This window comes from Protomyctophum bolini, assembly GCF_963924005.1.
Source record: "Protomyctophum bolini genome assembly, chromosome: 12".
Classification (NCBI taxonomy): Eukaryota; Metazoa; Chordata; class Actinopteri; order Myctophiformes; family Myctophidae; genus Protomyctophum; species Protomyctophum bolini.
Window position 1 is genome coordinate 7889545 of NC_137873.1, and position 22372 is coordinate 7911916.

At 45.4% G+C, this 22372-nt stretch overlaps 1 protein-coding gene across 1 annotated transcript in view; it reads left to right on the forward strand.

Moving 5' to 3' along the window:
- Positions 1–22372, forward strand: part of astn1 (astrotactin 1) — a gene marked incomplete at both ends in the record, with an annotated part of 464656 nt that overhangs the window by 108204 nt on the left and 334080 nt on the right. The window contains 3 exon segments of the mRNA XM_080778845.1: positions 8467–8717; positions 11109–11251; positions 14524–14676. Of these exon segments, the coding sequence (XP_080634971.1) occupies positions 8467–8717; positions 11109–11251; positions 14524–14676 (547 nt within the window).

The following is a 22372-nucleotide window of genomic DNA, read 5'->3' on the forward strand; positions in this document are numbered from 1 at the left end:
TTTGCAGCAGGACTTTCAAGCAAGACCATTTAAATTAGTTACATTCTCACACAGTTTTGTGGACCTTACTTACTTACTGAAAGTTTGAACAAAAAATATATATAATCCTTTTTACCTTTTTACCTCTTTATGATGAATTCCTGTTCTGTCCCTGGAACAACATATTTTCAGATGGGGGTCGGCGGCCAATTACATATATTTTTTGGGGGATCCTTGAGAACCACTGACACATGGAAACATGAGGTTTGTCAGAAAACTGTCAGGATTTAGAAGGCATTCGTATAATCGTTCCCAGGTCAATACTGTTCTCTCTTACTGTACGCCACACTGTCCACACATCATGCACTCACAGCCTTTATACTTGTAGCGAATAACATGGTGAAGGATGACTCATCTGATCCGATCTCTCCGACATCCCCCTCATATACAGTATACATGTACAGTAGCTCTGTTGACGGGCTGTCCTCGCTGGCACAGTCTCAGCACATCCTGCCGTACGTGACCTTCTCAGTCACCTGAGGAAGAGTTGCTATTCACATTTTCCTCGCATATCGGCTCCAATTATGACTCATTGCATTTCCAATACTGCAGGCATTTCACATTAGTAATTGTTCCTATTGAGATGAGATGAGATTTCAATTCATTGTCAATGTACAGTACAAGTACAGCAGAGCGAAAAGTATTTTCGCATCTCACCAATAGTGCAAACATGTCGGCAAGGAGGATACATTCATTACAGTAGTACAGTAGTAACAGTAGATATGGGCTGAGCAGTAGTCATTTAAATAAATAAATAAATAAATGATGATATGAGAAGGAAGAATAATTGAAACTATTTATTGAAACACTAACACTAGTTGAGGAAACCCTCTTTGTGATCTGGTCTCCTGCTACCTGAGCCCCAGATGACGAACCCTCTTTGCTAGCTATACTTCCATGATCAGATGTTAATTACTTTTATTATATTGAAATGATTTATTCAGGAATACCCCATGAGATGCAGTATCTCGTTTTCGAGAGGGTCCTGACGGATACACTCGGATACACGTACAAATTAATTTTACATTTTACACATTACAAAGTTTACTGACTTGTATCGATCATGCACTACAGAACATCTTTTGTACGGGGCCAGATCTGCATTGTTTGTTTCATTCACTCAAGTTTCCACATTGATTTGCCACATTTGTGATGTGATTAAATATACTATGCGTAATCTATGTTTTATGGTTAGATTATGCGTCGGGAATTTTAGGTTGTAAATGTTGTGATGGAACATAATATGTTCCTTATTTTACTTTCTGCCTCTTGGGTGCATTGTTGTTCCATTTGGTTAATACCTCCCTGTCTCCAGGGGGCGCTGTTTTTGGTTGTCTTGCCACTCCTGGTGGCTTGCCATGACTATGTTACAGGAAGCGACCTGAACTTCCCCTTTTCACTGTAAACACCAAATAAAGATCATTTCTGAGTGTGTTGAATGATCCAAAGCCATCCGTCTGTTTCAAACCCTTTGAGTGGCAAAATATGTAAGTAGGCATGTTGTACAGCATTGTGACCAGGGCCGCTTTTAGGGTAGATCGAATGGTGCCGCCGCACTAGGCCTCGCGCATGCGAGGCCTCGCGCTAGGCAGCGTTTTTTCCTTTTTTTTTTAGAAACACTTTCCATCTCAGAGTCAGAGCTAAAATATAGGCAGCTACGCACGGCGGCTAGAGGCCCCGAGAGTTCTCCCTGCATCGCAGTTCGCAGCCCGTTCCGTCGCAGTTGCTTTTTCACCTATTTAATCTGCGGTCGGTTGGGGGGCCTCCGACGGCCGCGCGTCGCCTCCTCCATTCAACCGCCGTCACTTCTTCATCCTACCGTTAAGCGACACCCGGCTGTCCGGTCGTGGGCCCCCCTGTTGTCCCCCTCTGCGCTGCGCTGTGCCGGCTTGCGCTGCAGAATTAGAGCAGATCTACAAGCTCACAATGCGTTGAAGCGCGACGCGTTGTGAGCTTGTAGATCGGCCGCACCACCGCGCAACGCATGCAGTCGAATTATACACACAATGGAATCGAAACAAAAACAACTGAACACATGTAGGCTAATTGAGTGTACAACGGCTCCGCTCACAATCAAAACGACTCGTCACTCGAGTGAAGTGAAAAGGTATGCTGTCATGTCATGTAGGACTGTGTGTGGACAAAAAAAAGTTTTATTTCAAATAATTTGTCACGCATGGACCGACGACAGTGTCAGCCCCAGAGACCCCTCCTGTGACAGCTTGCTTGACATGACTCATGTCATGTTAATTGTTAACTATAGCTTCCTTACAACAAATAAAATAACATAATGTGGAGGACCACAATCTCTGCATTCACACTGTTAAGCTGCTAAATTAGGCAGTGCATGTCAATTTCTTACTCATTGGAGATGAGAACCTGGCATATAATATCTGTAGGAAAGTGAAGGCAAAAGTAAGTATTAATTAATTAATTCAAAACATTTGCGCGTGCTTTCCCCCGACATCTCGCACAGGGCCTCGCATTTCTCCCAGACGCCCCTGATTGTGACAATGCATATTGGTACATATTGTGAGATATTTGCTACTGTTTTGCATGTTTTATTTTGATGGAATTGCAGTCTGCACTTTTTCATGTGTGCCCCAGGTGGGCAGAGGGAGTGCACCGCCCATGATTACACTAGGCACAATTGGCACTGGGTGAAAAAATTATGGGTTACAAAAATCATTGGATAAAAATGATACATATTTATTCCCTATAAGGAGTGAAACCATGCCAGGACAATAACCCTGCAGCTTAACCCATTTTGGGCGGGAAACCCTTTTGGGGCTTTTTAAAGCATTATGTTATGGCACCAAGTGCCGCGCTACGAGCTTGTAGATCTGCTATTTTGATGGAATTGCAGAGTCTGCAGTGGTGGTAGTTTAGGCCAGTGGTTCCCACACTTTTTCATGTCAAGGACCCCCAAATTGTCACTAATTAGCCCCACAGACCCCCATTAGAGAATATACACCAGGGACCCTCACAAGAGAAGATTTGTACGTCTCTAGCAGTGATTCTCAACCATTTTAATGTCAAGGACCCCCAGTTTGACATGCAATAGTGTACGGACCCCCCATTTAATGGCATTTCTATCTCTGGGACCCCAATTTATATTGTAAAATCAATGTTAATTTAACTCAGAGAGTCTACAAATGGAACTAAATTGACCCTAAAGCGTCCATTTGGTTCCATTTGTACACTTTGAGTTACAGACCCATAAGGGTCCATTTGGTTCCATTTGTACACTCTGAGTTCCAGACCCATAAGGGTCCATTTGGTTCCATTTGTATACACTCTGAGTTCCAGACCCATAAGGGTCCATTTGTTTCCATTTGTACACTCTGAGTTCCAGACCCATAAGGGTCCATTTGTTTCCATTTGTACACTCTGAGTTCCAGACCCGTAAGGGTCCATTTGGTTCCAAGCTATCATGTAGTTGGGGTCCCCCCTGGACTCAGAGAGTGTACAAATGTACACTCTCTGAGTTCCAGACCCATAAGGGTCCATTTGTTTCCATTTGTACACTCTCTGAGTTACAGACCCATAAGGGTCCATTTGGTTCCAAGCTATCATGAAGTTGGGGTCCCCCCTGGAACTCCCTCAGGGACCCCTGACCCCACTTTGGGAACCACTGGTTTAGGCTCTGAGGCCATGTGGATGTTCATCTACTACAATATAACAATATAACTACTTTACTAGTTAAACCATTTTGGGCGGGAACCCCTGTTGGTGTTATACTTTAGCTATTGAAAAATAGCAGATCTACAAGCTCGTAGTGAGTTTGTAGGTCTGCTATTTTTGAAAAATAGTGAAAATGTAGTGCAAATCTTAGAATATATATTCTTTCAGAGCCCAAATCTTTGCTTCTGAGGGGTCCCTGGAACAATATATTTTCAGATGGGGGTCGGCGGCCAATTACATATAATTTTTGGGGTCCTTGACATGAAATATTGAGAACCACTGACATAGAAAAATTTGTTTTTTCAGAAAACTGTCATGATTTAGAAGACATTTTTTAGAATCGTTCCCAGGTCAAAACTTCCCCCATGCTTTCCTTTCCTCTTACAGTATGTACAGTATGCGTAGAGGAGATACTTTGTCGTTGCCTGTCAGTTCACAATTACATTAGTGACATTAGTAACATGTTCTTTGTATTTCCTGTAGTCATTGAGCCTTCTGTTTTCTGGTATTTTGTGTTTCAGTTTTACACTTTTTTTGGTAATAAACCCACTCCTATGCAACATTCGCCTGTTCTTTGGAGGACAGACATTATTCCAAGAGAGAGTTTAGCTGGCTGTGAAGCCCGATCCCCATTTACATTGGGTGTAGCTGCACACATCTAATGTGACGTGCACTGCTGCATGCTAAAATGTATTGGTATGCAAATTATTGGTGATACAGTATGCATTTTTTTTGATGCTATGCAAATTATTGGTGCGGGCGCTCAGATCGGTGGACCAATAGAATGCACCGCTGTGATCCCAGTGGCATCCCAACGCTCTAGACCAGGGGTTCTCAACCCATGGGGCGCGACCAGTGGTGGCATGGTGATTGTTGAGTGATGCCCTTACGGAGCTGTGTCCGTCTGGCTGGGTCTGAGCACTATGTGTGTGGCTGGCTGGCTGGCTGGCTGGGTCTGAGCACTATAGTATGTGGCTGGCTGGCTGGCTGGGTCTGAGCACTATGTGTGTGGCTGGCTGGCTGGCTGGCTGGGTCTGAGCACTATAGTATGTGGCTGGCTGGCTGGGTCTGAGCACTATGTGTGGCTGGCTGGCTGGGTCTGAGCACTATAGTATGTGGCTGGCTGGCTGGCTGGGTCTGAGCACTATGTGTGGCTGGCTGGCTGGGTCTGAGCACTATGTGTGTGGCTGGCTGGGTCTGAGGTAACCTCCGGGGGTTAGACTCAACATTCCGTCTTCAAACACCGTATCTCTCTAATTGTTTCTGCTCATTAAGTCCCTTATCATTCAAGAAGAGTTACAGTGATACCTTTAAATCCTATTAATTCTCAAGACTGCAGTGCAGAGCTGAATGAACCTCAGAACATGTCTTTGTGCTTTCTATACTTGTGGAAGCGGGTCTTTGAGTCTTTGAGTGTTTCCCAAACAGCTCCTATTAATTAGGGCTAAGGGCCGATTCATACCTTACGACGGTACCCCCCACCCCCACCCCCCCCCCAGAACCTCAAATGACGTCACAGACTAGGGCTGTCAGTTCACCTCTATAATCCAATTCGAATTTCATTGCTTAATTATTTGTAATTTTCGAATATATTCGAATATTTACATTGTATTTTAGCTCATATTTAGCCTATAATAATACACAGAATAACAAGGTTTTGACGATGCACGTTCTGTCCACTAGAGGGCCCCCCCTTCCAAACGACAAAGCAGTACTTTCAGAACATGTAATAATGGTTTTCGGCACAAAATAGCGTTTAAACTGTTGTTTTATTGAGCACAGTGCACTCAGCACGGTAAGATTGTTGTCTGTCTATAGTGCAAATGCATTTTACAGTGAACGTTGTATACTTCTGATACAGTATAGTCTGAGTAGTGAGTAGGCTAGTCAGGAATCATGAACTTTTTCTTTTTTCTTTTTAAACGGAATGCTGTCACGATGAACAGGCCATCATTAGTAAATAGCAATGAAGATATATAGAGATGCCTATATTTTGCGCTAAAGTAATTGTTGAATAACACATAAATGTAGGTTTTAACGCTAGAATGGCATTGTAGTGGACTATAGTGAGAGGCGAGATTGTCTTTCCTTCATTGCGGGACTGCAGGACTAGTCTGGAGATATAGTCGTGGATGATCAGCTTCAGACAGTCAGTGTTTTGGTTCGTACCTGGAGTTTTGCATTATCTCCGCTGTGCACAGCAGCACAGGGGAACTGTCTTTAATATATCCATGGTCGTTTTCAGTTGCTTTCCATGTGCAACACAAAAGTAGCCTACCATGTGTTTGTTTTGGTAATAGCCTACTGCAGGCGCAGCCATGCTGATTCACGTAATCGCGTAGGACAAAATGAAACCAGCCGGACCAACGTTAATGGTTTAATGCACGTAGGACCCGCATTTTCAAACTGTCCACAATATGCGACAGACTCGACGGTACTAATAAAACATGCGAGTGATTCTTCTTAGTTGCAGCGCGCTGTGCGACTGCGTGTGTGCATGCGTGCAGAGGAGGGAGGAGGTGACGAGGCACGCGTGTGACCGTGTGTGCGTGCGTGCAGATGGGAGATTTCACAGCGGTAGATTCGTTACTCAATACATTTAGTGAGCGGATAAAATAACATAAAACAAAATAAAAATATTAAATAGAATTAATAAATGATAAAAGCTCCATTCGAATGGCAATTTTAGCTTTCGAATATATATATATTTTTTAATATTCGAATTTCTTTCATATTATGAAATTCGTTCTGACAGCCCTATCACAGACACATTGTGGGCTCTACAGAGCCGAACCGACTTTTATTCGGCTCTAAAATAGTGAATAGGAGTATGAATCGTGCCTAAGAGTCTCACAGCTCAGGCAGAAAAGGCAAAAAAGCCTAACAAGCTTGAGGGACGTCACCCCAATCTTTTATTCCAATTTTAGAAAAGGTTATTTGACATTTTGGGAGGGGGGGGACGAGACAACTTGAATAGGTTTATTGCTTGTCCATATTTCCACTGGCATATTGTCCACTGTTCACCTTGACATTTGCGTCACTGTATTTTTGACATTCTGGTTTCTAAACTTTCTATGCAAATGGTGCATCCATCCATGCAGGGTCTGTGGAGTGCGGTTTCTATTCTTTCTAGTGGCAGCTCAGCGTGTGACTGAGAGACATCACGGCGGGAGTCCCGGGACGTCGTGTTGTGGAGAGGAGTAGCCATTAGAGTTGTTGGCGGTATACCGTCCTGTCTGTCCATATACCCAGTGGTGGAGTCAGTGGAGTATAGCTTGTGTTGCCTTTAAGGCAAATGTTCTCTTTTTACTTTATTGTGAAGGTGGTTACCAGTGCCTTTATTCTCTATTCTTTGGTTGTGTCGTATACGTGATATCACTACGTATACCCTCATTCATGTCGGGTGTCACGGTCACCTCTCTAATCCATCTCAGATGTTTACACACACACACACACACACACACACGCACACACACACACACACACACACATGACCTGATGAAGATCAAATAGATTGAAACGTTGTCAGAATTCTCAATAAAGAACGTCTTTCTTGTACCTGTGGTGTGCAGCGGGCTCCATCCATTATCTACTGAAGTTTCTTTAGCCCAGCACCCAGCCTGTCGATATGCGTATTCTACGTCCGCTCGGCTCTACACACACACACACACACACACACACACACACACACAAACACACAAACACACACGGCCAGCCGGATATTCTCCTCGCGGCCTGTTTTGACCGGTGCTCACACGTTTAGTGATAATAATACTAACCGCTGGTCTTTCTGTCCTCCCCCAGCGTGGGATGATAATACTAACCATTGGTCTTTCTGTCCTCCCCCAGCGTGGGATGATAGCCCTGCTGCTCTATACTAACCGCTGGTCTTTGTGTCCTCCCCCAGCGTGGGATGATAGCCCTGCTGCTCTATACTAACCGCTGGTCTTTGTGTCCTCCCCCAGCGTGGGATGATAGCCCTACTAACCGCTGGTCTTTGTGTCCTCCTCCAGGGTGGGATGATAATACTAACCGCTGGTCTCTCTGTCCTCCCCCAGGGTGGGATGATAATACTAACCGCTGGTCTCTCTGTCCTCCCCCAGGGTGGGATGATAATGCTAACCGCTGGTCTCTCTGTCCTCCCCCAGGGTGGGATGATAATACTAACCGCTGGTCTCTCTGTCCTCCCCCAGGGTGGGATGATAATACTAACCGCTGGTCTCTCTGTCCTCCCCCAGGGTGGGATGATAATACTAACCGCTGGTCTCTCTGTCCTCCCCCAGGGTGGGATGATAATGCTAACCGCTGGTCTCTCTGTCCTCCCCCAGGGTGGGATGATATATCTACTAACCGCTGGTCTTTCTGTCCTCCCCCAGGGTGGGATGATAATACTAACCGCTGGTCTCTCTGTCCTCCCCCAGGGTGGGATGATAATGCTAACCGCTGGTCTCTCTGTCCTCCCCCAGGGTGGGATGATATCTCTACTAACCACTGGTCTTTCTGTCCTCCCCCAGGGTGGGATGATAATACTAACCGCTGGTCTCTCTGTCCTCCCCCAGGGTGGGATGATAATACTAACCGCTGGTCTCTCTGTCCTCCCCCAGGGTGGGATGATAATGCTAACCGCTGGTCTCTCTGTCCTCCCCCAGGGTGGGATGATATCTCTACTAACCACTGGTCTTTCTGTCCTCCCCCAGGGTGGGATGATAATACTTACCGCCGGTCTCTCTGTCCTCCCCACAGGGTGGGATGATAGCCCTGCTGCTGTCCATCCTGTGTCTGGTGCTCATCCTGTACACCAGGAGGCGCTGGTGCAAGCGCCGCCGCGTCCCGCAGCCCCAGAAGAGCGCCAGCGCCGAGGCGGCCAACGAGATCCACTACATCCCGTCGGTTCTGATGGGCGGGCAGGCCCGCGAGAGCCTGAGGAACTCCCGCGGACAGGGGCACAACTCCAGCGGCACGCTCAGCATCCGCGAGACGCCCATTTTGGACGGGTAAGGCGGGCACATTATTGTGGGGGGGGGGGTCCCCAAATTAAAAAAATATATATATATATCTTTTTTTGCAACTTAATGGCTGGAAAATGGAAATAACGAGTTTACAAATATAGAGAGTACACATAGTGCATGCATAAACTTCCCTTAAAGGAGAATTCCATACTAAAAGGCTTTTTTACCTTTCTTTGTAGTTATTACGTCCCCACCAAAGAGGTCCAGGTGCTACTTTGTGCAAAAGCTCCTTATTGGCTATTTCCCCTACCATAAGCCCTCAATGAATTGCATTGAATTGAATGGGAATTGAATGGGGCTATGGGGTGTTGTGCTAATTAGCTTATTTCCATCTCTCAAAATTATTATTTCTTTGTATATATCCTCTCTTCATAATGTAAATAATATCCCAAGTGGCACACTTTACTACTTATTTCGATGGAAATAAGCGAATTAGCACAACACCCCCATAGCCCCATTCAATTCCCATTCAATGCAATTCATTGAGGGCTTATGATAGGGAAAATAGCCAATAAGGAGTCTTTGCACAAAATACCGCAGGGGCGGTCCCCATCCAAAAACGTTGAGAATCTTCTTCTTTTTTTTTTTTACACACAATTTTATGGTATTTTTTACTTGACTGGAGTATTTCCAATTTTCTGTACTCTTACTTCTACTCCCACTACATCTCAGAGGCAAATATCATACTTTTACTCTACGCTACATTTATTTGAAAACATACATATTACCCTGACGTCGCCGCACATGATAACTAATGGATTATGAAAGATGGTGACAACATGCAAGGGGATGAAAGATGTTGTAATTGAACGTAATCAGATTGTATCAGTGTGAGATTAGTACTCAGTGGATTGTGTTACTAATTACTCATTTTAATCAGGTTATTACTAGCGACCTGCAGCAATGGACTCAAACATTACCATTCCTACTGGATGTACAGTAGAGAGTAAAGTAGACAGCACACCGGGCATCGTTTTATTGCTGATTTGCTCTTTTTGCACATTTCATTTTTTCACAAGCAGTTACGCTGCCATGCAGGCTGAGGAAGTGACACATGCTAGACTTGTGTTTACACGGGTCTATAATCGTTGGCTTATTAATTCATTAGAATAATAATAGCCCGATAATTAGAATGCAAATGTGTCAAGTCAGTCGGAAGTAATTTTGTCTTTGAGATGGCCGGAGGGAAGGAAGTCTTTGATAATCTCTTCAACAGGAAGATATTTAGCGCCTAATAACCATAACATCACTTATTCTGCAGTCTCTTATTCTCTCTCTCTCTCTCTCTCTCTCTCTCTCTATCTCTCTCTCTCTCTCTCTCTCTCTCTCTCTCTCTCTTCTGGCAATATGCAGCACCTCCGGGCGCAACAGATCGGTTGTTTAATCGGCCCCCTTCACCCCCGCCCTCACAAAAACATGTACTTTAGTGTAAACACATTAAGTTGACTGTTCCTACATGCTATCTGAGTCCCACCTGCTTCTCTGCACAAACCTCCCCTCTGTTAGAGTAAAAGCACAATTTGCTACGCCGAGTGGAATTTACGACCAGCCTTCTCTGGGACCATAAAACTCTCCTCGTTAATAACATGCATCTTTCCCCCGAATGACCTTCAAGCCGTTCCTAAGTTATTTGAACGGCAGGAATACAAATATAATGTTCCCTGGACACCATGTGGATCCATGGGAGGGGGGAAGGGGGACGACAGTTAACCCATTCTTTCTTTTCAAAATCTTTTTATTTTAGTTTTTGTGACAGACCCAAATATGAAAGATAACAATAAATAAAACTCCATCCCCTATCCCACCCACCCCCCACCCACACTCCCAAGGATAGTCGAAGAATACATAATCTATATACACATACACAGAATACAGAATACATGCATATAGTTACAAAAATTAATAAATTAAATAAAAAGTAGATAATAAATAATAGAGCAGATTTTAAATAGCAGAGCGGAATTTGTTTCATTTTGTGGCTGGTGTGGCCGAGGCATAGGCACAACCCATTCTGACCTGAGATCAGATTCTAAAAACGTCTTCTAAATCCTGACAGTTTTCTGAAAAAGCTTTGTTTCTATGTCAGTCATACTTTAGATTTTTCAAAAAATAGCGCGCGCTATGAGCTTGTAGATCTGCTATTTTTCAATAGCTAAAGCATAGCATAATGCTAACACCAAAAAGGGGTTCCCGCCCCAAAATGGGTTCAGTTGATTTCAAATGGGCTGAAGACATTGTCAGAGTGGACTCCTCCTGGATTATGTATGAGTGACATCACAGACCTTTCCCTTTTAACTCCTCCTCCTATACTCTACAGGTACGAGTATGACATCACAGACCTTTCCCCTTTTAACTCCTCCTCCTCCTGCTGCACAGGTACGAGTATGACATCACAGACCTGCGCCATCACCTGCAGAGAGAGTGCATGAACGGAGGAGAGGACTTCACCAGCCAGATGACCCGAACGCTGGACTCACTGCAGGGCTGCAACGACAAGACCAACATGGACCTCACACCTGGTGAGTTGAGCGTTCATTAAGACCAATTAACACACCTGGTGAGTGGAGCATTCATTAAGACCAATTAAGGGGGCACGGTGGCACAGTTGGTAGTGCTGTCGCCTCACAGCTAGAAGGTCCTGGGTTCGATTCCCGCTCGTGACGCTGTGGGCGCTGGCGGCGTGTTTCCTCCTCCGCGTCATCAGTGCCCATACCCGAGGCGAGGTTGGCGAAAGGGCCTTTCTGTGTGGAGTTTGCATGTTCTCCCCGTGTCCCCTAGGGTAGGTACCCTCACATGTTCTCCCCGTGTCCCCCTAGGGTAGGTAACCTCACAAAAGACATGCAGTAATCCTGGTCTCTAAACTGCCTCCCCCTGGCCAGCCAGGGCGCCTGATGGAGGGAGCAGCTTGGGGAGAGCAACAGACTTGAACTCATGCTTCCTTCATGCATGAGTTCAAGTCCGTTGCTCTCCCCAGGTTGGCGGAGGGTGTGTAGAGCCCAGGATCACATTAGATCATTGACACAGGGGTGAAAAATGGGTTACAAAATCGTGGGATAATTATTATTATTTTTAAACATTACGCACTAAAACCTGTTTGGTGCACTTACAAACTGACACTGTCCAATCCGCCCCAAATTAGAATCAGATGTGGTTTAATCAACCAAAAGCCAAAAGCAATTCCATTTTCATCCATCGGGGGCGCCGCAAATGCAAACAATGTAACCGTTTGTTGGGGGGGATAAATCCCCTCCGATTTACTTACACATGATCACCCCTAGCACCATTAGTGGGAGGGGCCTATGTAAGTGATTGCGGCAACCACACTTTGCAATTTTTCAAAATTGGTTTTGGTTATTTTCCTCCTCGACACTTATCTTTAATTAACGCCGATCAGCAGTGGCTAGACTCCTTGGTTTCATTGTCCTTCAAGCATTGCATGAGAATAAGCAATCTTTACACAATAATTACTCTCGTCTTGAGTAATTGAGCTAATTGTTATTTGTAATTGAAAGTGTGTTTCGACAACATGTTTCTTTTTTAACTGCTGGTAGGGGAATCATCTTAATATAATAACCATATAAACGTATAATACAATTTAATTTAAACATTAAAAAATGTCCTGTCCTGGGTGGACCTGCTAAGCTGTCCTGGGTGGACCTGTCCTGGGTGGACCTGCAGGGCTGTCCTGGGAGGACCTGTCATGGGTTGACCTGTCCTGGGTGGACCTGCAGGGCTGTCCTGGGAGGACCTGCTCCTCACCAACATGTGCTTTGGAAGAAACATGTGTTTGCGTAAAATCGGTGGACCTTAGAATTGAGTCCAACCCCCTGGAGGGTTATGGAGTGGAACAGTTTGGATACGGGAGGAACACCCACAGAATAACGATTAGCAGCGAGACACACAGATGGATCTGGGCCCGGGTTCTAATGCGCTGTAGTGCTCTTACCAAATCCATCCAAACCCCCCCAAGAGAGGAGGGAAATGGAGTACATTCATATGCATCATTCAAAAAAAAAAAAAAAATGTGGGAGGTTAGCCAGTGAATTAAACACTGAAGTTTGGTGGAAAAACCACCAACGTTTTGCTAAACATTACCCGCTGCATGTCCTTTGCATGAGGAATCATTCCTATTAGGATAATCCTCTGTAGCTGAATGCATTCATAATAACAACATGACTTACTCCCCTCTACTGTTATACTTCACTATCAGCCATCCTATGATGTATACGGTACAGAATATGAATGGTAAACAGTGCAAATATATATTATATAGCGCCTTTATCCAAGGCGCTTTACACATAGATTGTGCATTACATTCACCCATTCACACACACATTCATACACCGATGGCGGCGGAAACCATGCAGGGCACCAACCTGCTCATCAGGAGCAATTAGGGGTTCGGAGTCTTGCTCAAGGACACTTTGACACTAACTCTGGGGGAGCACCGGGTTCGAACTGGCAACCTTGCGGTTACCACTACTACAGTGTACCGTTCCTGTTCTCTATATATTTGTATTACACCACAAGCTTGCACGCCTGTGGCGAGCCGGTGTTGTTTTCGTCGACTAAAACTAGGACGAAAAATGTTCGTCGACTACCTTTTTTCACTGACAAAAACTAAATGGAAACTAAATGAAAACTAAGCTATGATGACTAAAACTGAGACTAAATATACTGACAATTTCGTCAACAAATAAAAACTAGACTCTAAAAAGAGATCCAGTATAAGTCATTTTACACTTGGTTGCATGCTGAAAATAGCAGATCCACAAGCTCACAACGTGTCGCGCTGTGATGCATTGTGAGCTTGTAGATCGGCTATTTTCAGCAAGTGTAAAAACAGTCATTACGAATACGACGGCATCAAGGCCCGCCAAAAGTGTTTCAAACAGTTGCTTTTCCCCGAGTTTGAGCGGGTTGAAGTTCCATACCAACTGTGGCTTCAGGCCTTTCTCTGGCACCGAGCACATATTGACACATCACGTAGTCCACCGAGCACTGAATCCACTTGTTCTAATCAGTCTACTAATTACTATTTAATGTATACTCGCATATACTATAGGCCCCGGCTTTGGCTTGGCATGGAGTCGTTGCTTTTATAGTCTGTGCTTTGGGGCTGTTTCGTTCCCAAGGCTTTTCCTCTCGTCCATGTTTTATAGTTTCTTTCTCTCTCTCTCTCTCCGTGTTCGTATTTCTTATTTCTCGTATATACAGACATTCCTTCGAGACCTTGTTATTGCTTGAGAATGGTGTTATGCATTTAGTATTTCTCTGCCCGGATTTTGTCACTGTATACTCTGTCACCGCTTTCTAGATATATATATTATAATTCTATGGTACAGTGTAGGTATACAGGATATATGCCCACCAGGTGTGTTATTAAATACAATATACAGCATGGTCTGGACAACAATGTTTTTGCAGCCAAGGCAACTGCATGGAGCCCCCAGGCCTCGCTCACACATTCAAAACAGAGACAGAAAGCGTGTTCTGTCTCTGTTCTAGGGGATGGAGGGGGGGGGCGGGGTCGGTGGGGGACCAGCTCGCAATTCATTTTCAATGGGAGTCACGTGGTTTTGACAGAACAGCTCTGCTCGATGGGGCGACGGGGGGAGGGCAGAACAGAGCCATCAAGCAAGGCTGTTTCATCAACACCACGAACAGAGACAGACCATGTGTTCCGTCTCTGTTTCGACAGTGAGCGAGCGGCCCTAAGCTAAGCACTAAACTACGTTTTTAGTGATTAATCTCTCTCTCTCTCTCTCTCCCCCCTCCCCCCCCCCTCCAGTGAGCGACAACACCAAGCTGGCCCTGATGAACAAGTACAAGGACAACATCATCGCCACCAGCCCCATGGACAGCAACCACCTGCAGCAGAACACCCTCCTCCCGCACAACACCTCCACCAGCCAGCGCAAGAGGCTCTCCAGCAACACCCGTGGTGAGTACAGTACCAGGCCCGCCCGCACACCTCCAGTCCATGCAGTGACTCTCAACTCAGTATTTTTAGCTGTGACGTGAGCGCCCCTCCCCCCCCCTCCTGAGATACTTCCGGGTCCTATACTTTCGTGTCGCTTTTTGTGTCCCCATAGAGTTATACTGTGACTGCTCCGTCGGGACTAAAATCTGAGACGAAAACAACCACGAAGGTTTTGCCTCGTATATATTGACAATTTGGCCAATTGTTTGGCCAGTTTCTCTAGTGCAGTATAGTTTTACTTTTGATGCAGTAATGCGTCTTCTTTCATTTCATAAAAAAGGTCTTAAAAAGTCGTTACATTTTCCACTTTACTTTATTGTCACTGGGGACCCCCCCTGGAGGGGGGTCCCGACCCACATGTTGAGAACCGCCGCATTAAGACACGGACCCCCCATGGTGATGTTTTGCAGGGCAGGTCATCTCAGGGGCAACCAGAAACGTGATAGTGTGCAGGCTATATAGGTGGCTGCGTCACACACTCACCCCTTTGGGCCATGCATGGCCGACTGGCAGCGTATACGCCGTTGGCGTGCACAGATAGACACTAGGTGGTGCTAGAGCACCTGTCCTTTGGCCCTCTGGACATCAATGTGCCCTTTTGAGAAAAGAAAACCCCAAAAAAAAAAATTTGTACAGTGTACATTATGTGGACCATGGTGACATTGATCAATTCTTGGTAAAAAGCTTCTAATATATTATTTATGCCCCATAATCTATCAATGTCACACTATTACGGCACCCTTTTTTTCACTTGAGCACCTGCCCCTCTAAATGTCTGTGCAAGTTAGCGGGCATATACAGAAGAAGTTTAGCGGGCATATACCGTACAGTAATATACAGTAATTTACTGTGATGGTACATTTCGGGAGTTTACTGGAGTTTGTTGGTAAATTGACAGGGTGTTTTCTAGAATATACTCGACCGTATTCCATGCTATTTGCGCAGTGCACATCTGCTACTGTAAAAATCCAGTGGTGGTGATACTTTAAAACATTTGAAGACAAAAATACGACCACTTCAACTTGTGCCTACAGCAACAACAACGAAAAAAAATAACACTCAAGCGTGCCAACATCCCTTTCCACAATGTGTGCATGTGCAAATCAGCGAGTAGATTGTGCAGAATAGCTGGCAAAAAAAGGGACATAAAACAGGAAAAGGGCTGAAAAACGACCTTGGTGCATATGGTCCATAGTTAGGGGCTACTATAATAACCCATTTTGTGCGGGAACCCCTTTTGGTGTTTTAAACATTATGTTATAATTCAGCTATTGAAAAATAGCAGATCTACAAGCTCATAGCGCGCCACCGAGTGGCGCGCTACGACCTTGTAGGTCTGCTATTTTCGAAAAATCGAAGAACGACTGACATAGAAACATAGCTTTTTCAGAAAACTGTCAGGATGTAGAAGACATTCATAGAATCTGATCTCAGGTCAGAATGGGATAAGCAGTGAAATTAAAAAAGGCTCAACCCTGAGCCTATAATTTGTCCTGGATCGTGTTCTGGTCCCGGAAGACCATGCATCTTTTTGGACCTGCTGAATAATTTACAACTCCAGGATTCCACTTAATTCTCTGTGACTTGTCATTCGGTGCAACGTCGGCCAGTACATTTTGCTGCCATGCCATCTATATATATATATTTTTTATGTTATCTTATTTTATTTATTTTGTATTATTATCCCACAGGAAGGGATATCATGTTTAATGCATTATACTTGCCAAAAAATGGATATGTCAGGTGGAGGTGGCTTAATATATATAATATGAACTATGACTCAGCAACGCTGTGCCGTGTCATTCCCATCCCATACTCTGAGCAGCCGGATGATGTGACAACTACATGACTTATGATCCCATACTCTGAGGAGCCGGATGATGTGACAACAACATGACTTATGATCCCATACTCTGAGCAGCCGGATGATGTGACAACAACATGACTTATGATCCCATACTCTGAGCAGCCTGATGATGACAACAACATGACTTATGATCCCATACTCTGAGCAGCATGACAACTACAGTACATGACTTATGATCCCATACTCTGAGCAGCCTGATGATGACAACTACATGACTTATGATCCCATACTCTGAGCAGCCTGATGACATGACTTATGAGGGAGAGAGGGAGAGGGAGGGAGGGGGGAGAGGGAGGGGGGGAGAGGGAGAGATATGGGGAGAGGAGGAGAGAGAGAGAGAGAGAGAGAGAGAGAGAGAGAGAGAGAGAGAGAGAGAGAGAGAGAGAGAGAGAGAGAGAGAGAGAGAGAGAGAGAGAGAGAGAGAGAGAGAGAGAGAGAGAGAGAGAGAGAGAGAGAGAGGAGGGAGGGGGACGGTTAGGGGGAGGGAGAGAGAGGAGAGGGAGAGATAGAGAGCTGTGTGACTGTATATAGAAGTGTGCCTGAAGACACATCCATCCATCCAGCCGTGCGTTGCTGCAGGTTTTACTAAACAGACTGAAAGGGAAGTCTAGGTCTGGTTCGTGTATAAAGTCTGAGTTCATTATCTGTATTAACGTTGTGATTATTAGTGTTCTGGGCGAGTCATTTCATCATCAAAGTAAAATTAACACCCGCGTGAAGTGAAGTGAGGGGCGTTCTTATCTCTGCTCAGACACACATATGACGTGAATTCTCCATTCATTGTCGATGGGAATTTAATGTCTGTGTAAGATGAAACGCTGCACTAATTCAGTAGCTGAATATAGCAGGGGCTAGCACCCCTCAAAAACCACACCCATGTGAAGTGAGGGGCACTCTTATCATCGTACATCATCATACATCATCACATTTTGCGTCCTCATTTTTGTCATCAATGTTATTTGTGTTTACACAAAACCGGAAAGCTGGGCATAGGATGGGCTAGCGCCCTTCAAAAAAGAAAAAGAAAATAGTCAAAAATGGTAGAGAGGGACTAGTGGAGAAGAGATCCAGTAGAACTAAATGTTAGGGAGGGACTAGTGGAGAAGAGATCCAGTAGAACTAAATGTCAGGGGAGGGACTAGTGGAGAAGAGATCCAGTAGAACTAAATGTCTGGGAGGGACTAGTGGAGAAGAGATCCAGTAGAACTACATGTCAGGGAGGGACTAGTGGAGAAGAGATCCAGTAGAACTAAATGTCAGGGAAACACTAGTGGAGAAGAGATCCAGTAGAACTAAATGTCAGGGAGGGACTAGTGGAGAAGAGATCCAGTAGAACTAAATGTCTGGGAGGGACTAGTGGAGAAGAGATCCAGTAGAACTACATGTCAGGGAGGGACTAGTGGAGAAGAGATCCAGTAGAACTAAATGTCAGGGAAACACTAGTGGAGAAGAGATCCAGTAGAACTAAATGTCAGGGAGGGACTAGTGGAGAAGAGATCCAGTAGAACTAAATGTCAGGGAGGGACTAGTGGAGAAGAGATCCAGTAGAACTAAATGTCAGGGAGGGACTAGTGGAGAAGAGATCCAGTAGAACTAAATGTCAGGGAGGGACTAGTGGAGAAGAGATCCAGTAGAACTAAATGTCAGGGAGGGACTAGTGGAGAAGAGATCCAGTAGAACTAAATGTCAGGGAGGGACTAGTGGAGAAGAGATCCAGTAGAACTAAATGTCAGGGAGGGACTAGTGGAGAAGAGATCCAGTAGAACTAAATGTCAGGGAGGGACTAGTGGAGAAGAGATCCAGTAGAACTAAATGTCAGGGAGGGACTAGTGGAGAAGAGATCCAGTAGAACTAAATGTCAGGGAGGGACTAGTGGAGAAGAGATCCAGTAGAACTAAATGTCAGGGAGGGACTAGTGCAGAAGAGATCCAGAAAAAAAAATACAAATTTGCTGTCAAAGTCAACACTGACGGCCAGAAAAAGTGTCACTAATGGACCGGTTGATGTGGCCCAGTCCTGTGGTCACTGCAGTGATCCAGTTCTGCTCTATAGCCACCTGGGTCTGAGACTAGGACATCCATCCTTGGTGTCTGGCTCTCTCAGTCTCTTCTGTTCTGGGTCTGAGACTAGGACATCCATCCTTGGTGTCTGGCTCTCTGTCTGTTCTGTTCTGGGTCTGAGACCAGGACATCCATCCTTGGTGTCTGGCTCTCTCAGTCTGTTCTGCCTCTTTGTCGCGTTTCCACCCACCGACGTCCACATCATCAACTTCCATCTCTCTGCGCTCACACCTCCTCCCACTCCATCATCGTCGGTGTCAAGTGGCTGAAGAGAGAGAGATGGGGAGGGAGGAAGGGAGAGAGAGAGGGGGGACGGAGGGGGACGGAGGGAGGGAGGGTGGCAAGGAGCAGACAAGAAGGGGGGTTATAGAGAGGGAGGGGGAGAGAGAGAAGGAGGTTTTAAGCCTGTGAAAAAGAGAGACAGCATTGCTTTATGGTAGATGAGAAAATGGAAGTTTTAGTTTAGTCTCTTCGGTTGACATCAAAATCGTAAGCCACGCACTTTTAGCCGTGCATGGCTGAGCGCTGTAATCTCAGGCAGAGAGAGAGAGAGAAAACAGCAACGCAGCAGTGTTTGGTACTGTAGATATGAGGGAAATACTCTAGATATGGAAAAATAATGTGGATATGAAAAAGTGCCCCGAGGCATTGTCTCGCCAAGCATTAAGTGTGTTCCAGAAAGTTGTGTGCCACGAAGAGAACCGGCTAGATAACAGCCATTTACATTTTAGCCTTTTCATAAACGCCCGCAAGCAAGGTCGTCGAGACCATTACTACTCTACGAGCTGAGGTGGAGTCTGAGGAGGCGAGTCTTCAGATCAGAAGATTGGGAGTGTGAGGCTGCACTTCTGATTGCGATGGGGAATTGATTCCACAGTTTGGGAGCCAGGGGGGGGGGGAGAAGAGTGTTGTTGTCCTGTTGTTGGCTGTTTTAACGATCTGTGGTAGCTGGTCGGAGTGAGCGGGAGGGAGGGGTTGTATGGTTGTGGTTCAGGCTTTGGAGGTATGTATATATCTCCAAAGTTTTTATAAATGACAATGATATACGTTTCACTTTACAAAAAAACACTATGGATCTTATATATGCGTTGACTCTGATATATATATTTATTACAGGTTTCATGTAAAACATAATTACGTTTTCAATTTAGTTTCATATTTTCCATATGGGTTTGTACGCCAACATCAGTGTTTTGTAGAATGTGCCGTGTGGGCTGTAACCGGGAGCCAATACTCACTCACTCACTCACTCACTCACTCACTCACTCACTCACTCACTCACCCACTCACTCACTCACTCACTCACTCACTCACTCACTCACTCACTCACCCACCCACCCACTCACTTACTCACTCACTCACTCACATGCGATTTTCTTAGTTTTAAGGGTAACTCGACTTCGTCTCGTTCCTTACCGCATCACTGTCGTGGGTTATAATCTCACACCACCTTTGACACCTGCCCAGAAACACTGTGAACACATATTCCTGTCCGTCTGCCCCTGACCTTGGTGCCACACACAACGCCATGTCTTTCAGAACGCTAATGAAAGCTCCCACAGTGCTGCGCTATAGAAAAGACAGAGTTGAGCAGGAGAGCTGGGCCTTTATCAATAATAGACCTTGAGAACAAAGAACATATTTTCCACTGTCTTTGTGAGTTAGTAGTAGAAGCCTTTGGTCTTGTCAGCCGCTGGCACTCCACGGGCTCCCCATGCTCGGATGGAGAATGACGGCATTGCCTCCAGAATTGAACCTGCAAACATGCATTTTTTTTTTATCCCCCCCAAAATCAATTTAGTCCAGTTTGTTTCTTTTGAACCCTGGACAGAGGGCAAAGCAAATATGTGGTCGGTGTGCTTATTTGGTGTGTGTGTGTGCGTGTGTGTGTGTGTGTGTGTGTGTGTGCGTGTGTGTGCGTGTGCGCGTCTCGCATAGAATCGTTTTACACTCGGAAGTTTTAATTAAAATCCAGAATGGAGAAGGCCGCCGCCAGTTCATTATGCAGCGCTTCAATTGGGAGATTCGTTTTCAGAGCACGTCTGAAAATGAAGCTGTCTCGCAGCTTACAGCTCCATTCCCTCGTTACAGCAGCTGTGGATAATCTGCTCGCCTGGCTGAAACGCCCAGAAGCAGGCGGGAGAAATCGTGTGCAAAAACACACACACACACACACACACACACACACACACACACACTGGTGGTGGCGGCTTTCCCTCAAGTAGTCAAAAAGACATTTGGTGTGCCTTTCAAAAACTGAACCAGAGCTCCTTCATGACAGAAAATCCACTAATTGATCATGTTGCTATATATTTGTATTGGGACAACAACAGATTGCACGGGTTCAATAGTTCTTCTGTAACTGGCCCACAGGGAGTGCAGTGCCAGCTATCGAGTCGGTCGGACCAACGGTTCTCCAGAACCGCCACAAAAAGGCTCTGCTCAGGCTCTGCCGTGCAGTGGGCCTAATGAGGCCAACTCCTTTCACCTGTGCAAATTTCCAGCCTCTGCCTCAGCTAATTGAGGCTCAACCAATCAGGCTCTGCCAGTGGGGCCGAATTGATTGCCAAATACACTTTTCAGTTTGTAGTCTTCACCCACACACAGGCACACACGCACACACACAGATCTCCATGTGGGACACCGGCTGACGGGTGCTATATGACAACGCATATCATTAGGTTCCCAAGCAGTCTGGTGGCCGACTGCGACGGGAACCTACACAGGTCTAGTTTGATCAAATGTGGAAGTGCAAAACGAGCGCTCGTCCTCGTGCTATATGCACGGGGCAGTCCCAGCTTTGACCAGTAGGCTCGACGGAGTCAACGTTGGCCATGCAGCCTTTTCTGCAGGGTGCTTGGTGACACCCCTATAGAGCGTCGCAAGCCCCGCCCCCTTTCAGAACGACGAGTGGCCCAGGAAATTATTCTCCGTTCATTTTCTCCATAGGCTTTTCAAAAAGTATTTATATAAAGACTGTTACGCCTGTTAAAGCCAACTGGGATCGTGACAAATCATGACGTCAAACACAATATTTTGTGCCGATCAAATAATTTGAAAGAAGAAAATCAAAGGCAAAAACATTGTAATTATTGTCATGATTTGGTCACGATCCGAGTTGGCTTTGTCCGCGGCGTAACCGTCTTTAAATACTTTTTGAAAAGCCTATGGAGAAAATGAATGGAGAATCATTTCCTGGTTCCACTCGTCGTTCTGAAAGGGGGAGGGACTGCGACGCTCTATAGGAAACTTATAGGTTCTAGGTTCACTCCCACTCCTCACATTTCCTGCGGTTACTTCGGCGAAAAAAAACAAAGTTGTCCTTTAACATTGTCGAGTTCATTCAAGTTAGATGTGCATTCATAAAATGCCGCAGCATAACTTTGTGCTGAAGAGAAGTTGGGTGAGGTCAAAAGAAGAACAAAATAAAATAATTGCAGGGAAAACAAACACATATATTGCATCGCTGAGTCGCTGGCACCTCGACTTTCTAATTGGCCCCGTGCATCACTGCAGAGACACACCAAAGAGCGTGCGTGTGAGTGTGTGCGTTCGTGCGTTCGTGCATTGCATGCCTGGTCAGGTCAGAAATTCAAGGATTTGTTTTCTTTTATTTCATATACAATCTAACAACGTGGAATAGTTTAGAAGGAAGGTCAAACTGAGGAGGTAAAGAACCTCTAAAAAAAACCTTCTCTGACGGACGAGCACCAGTGGAGCCAAAAGTCCT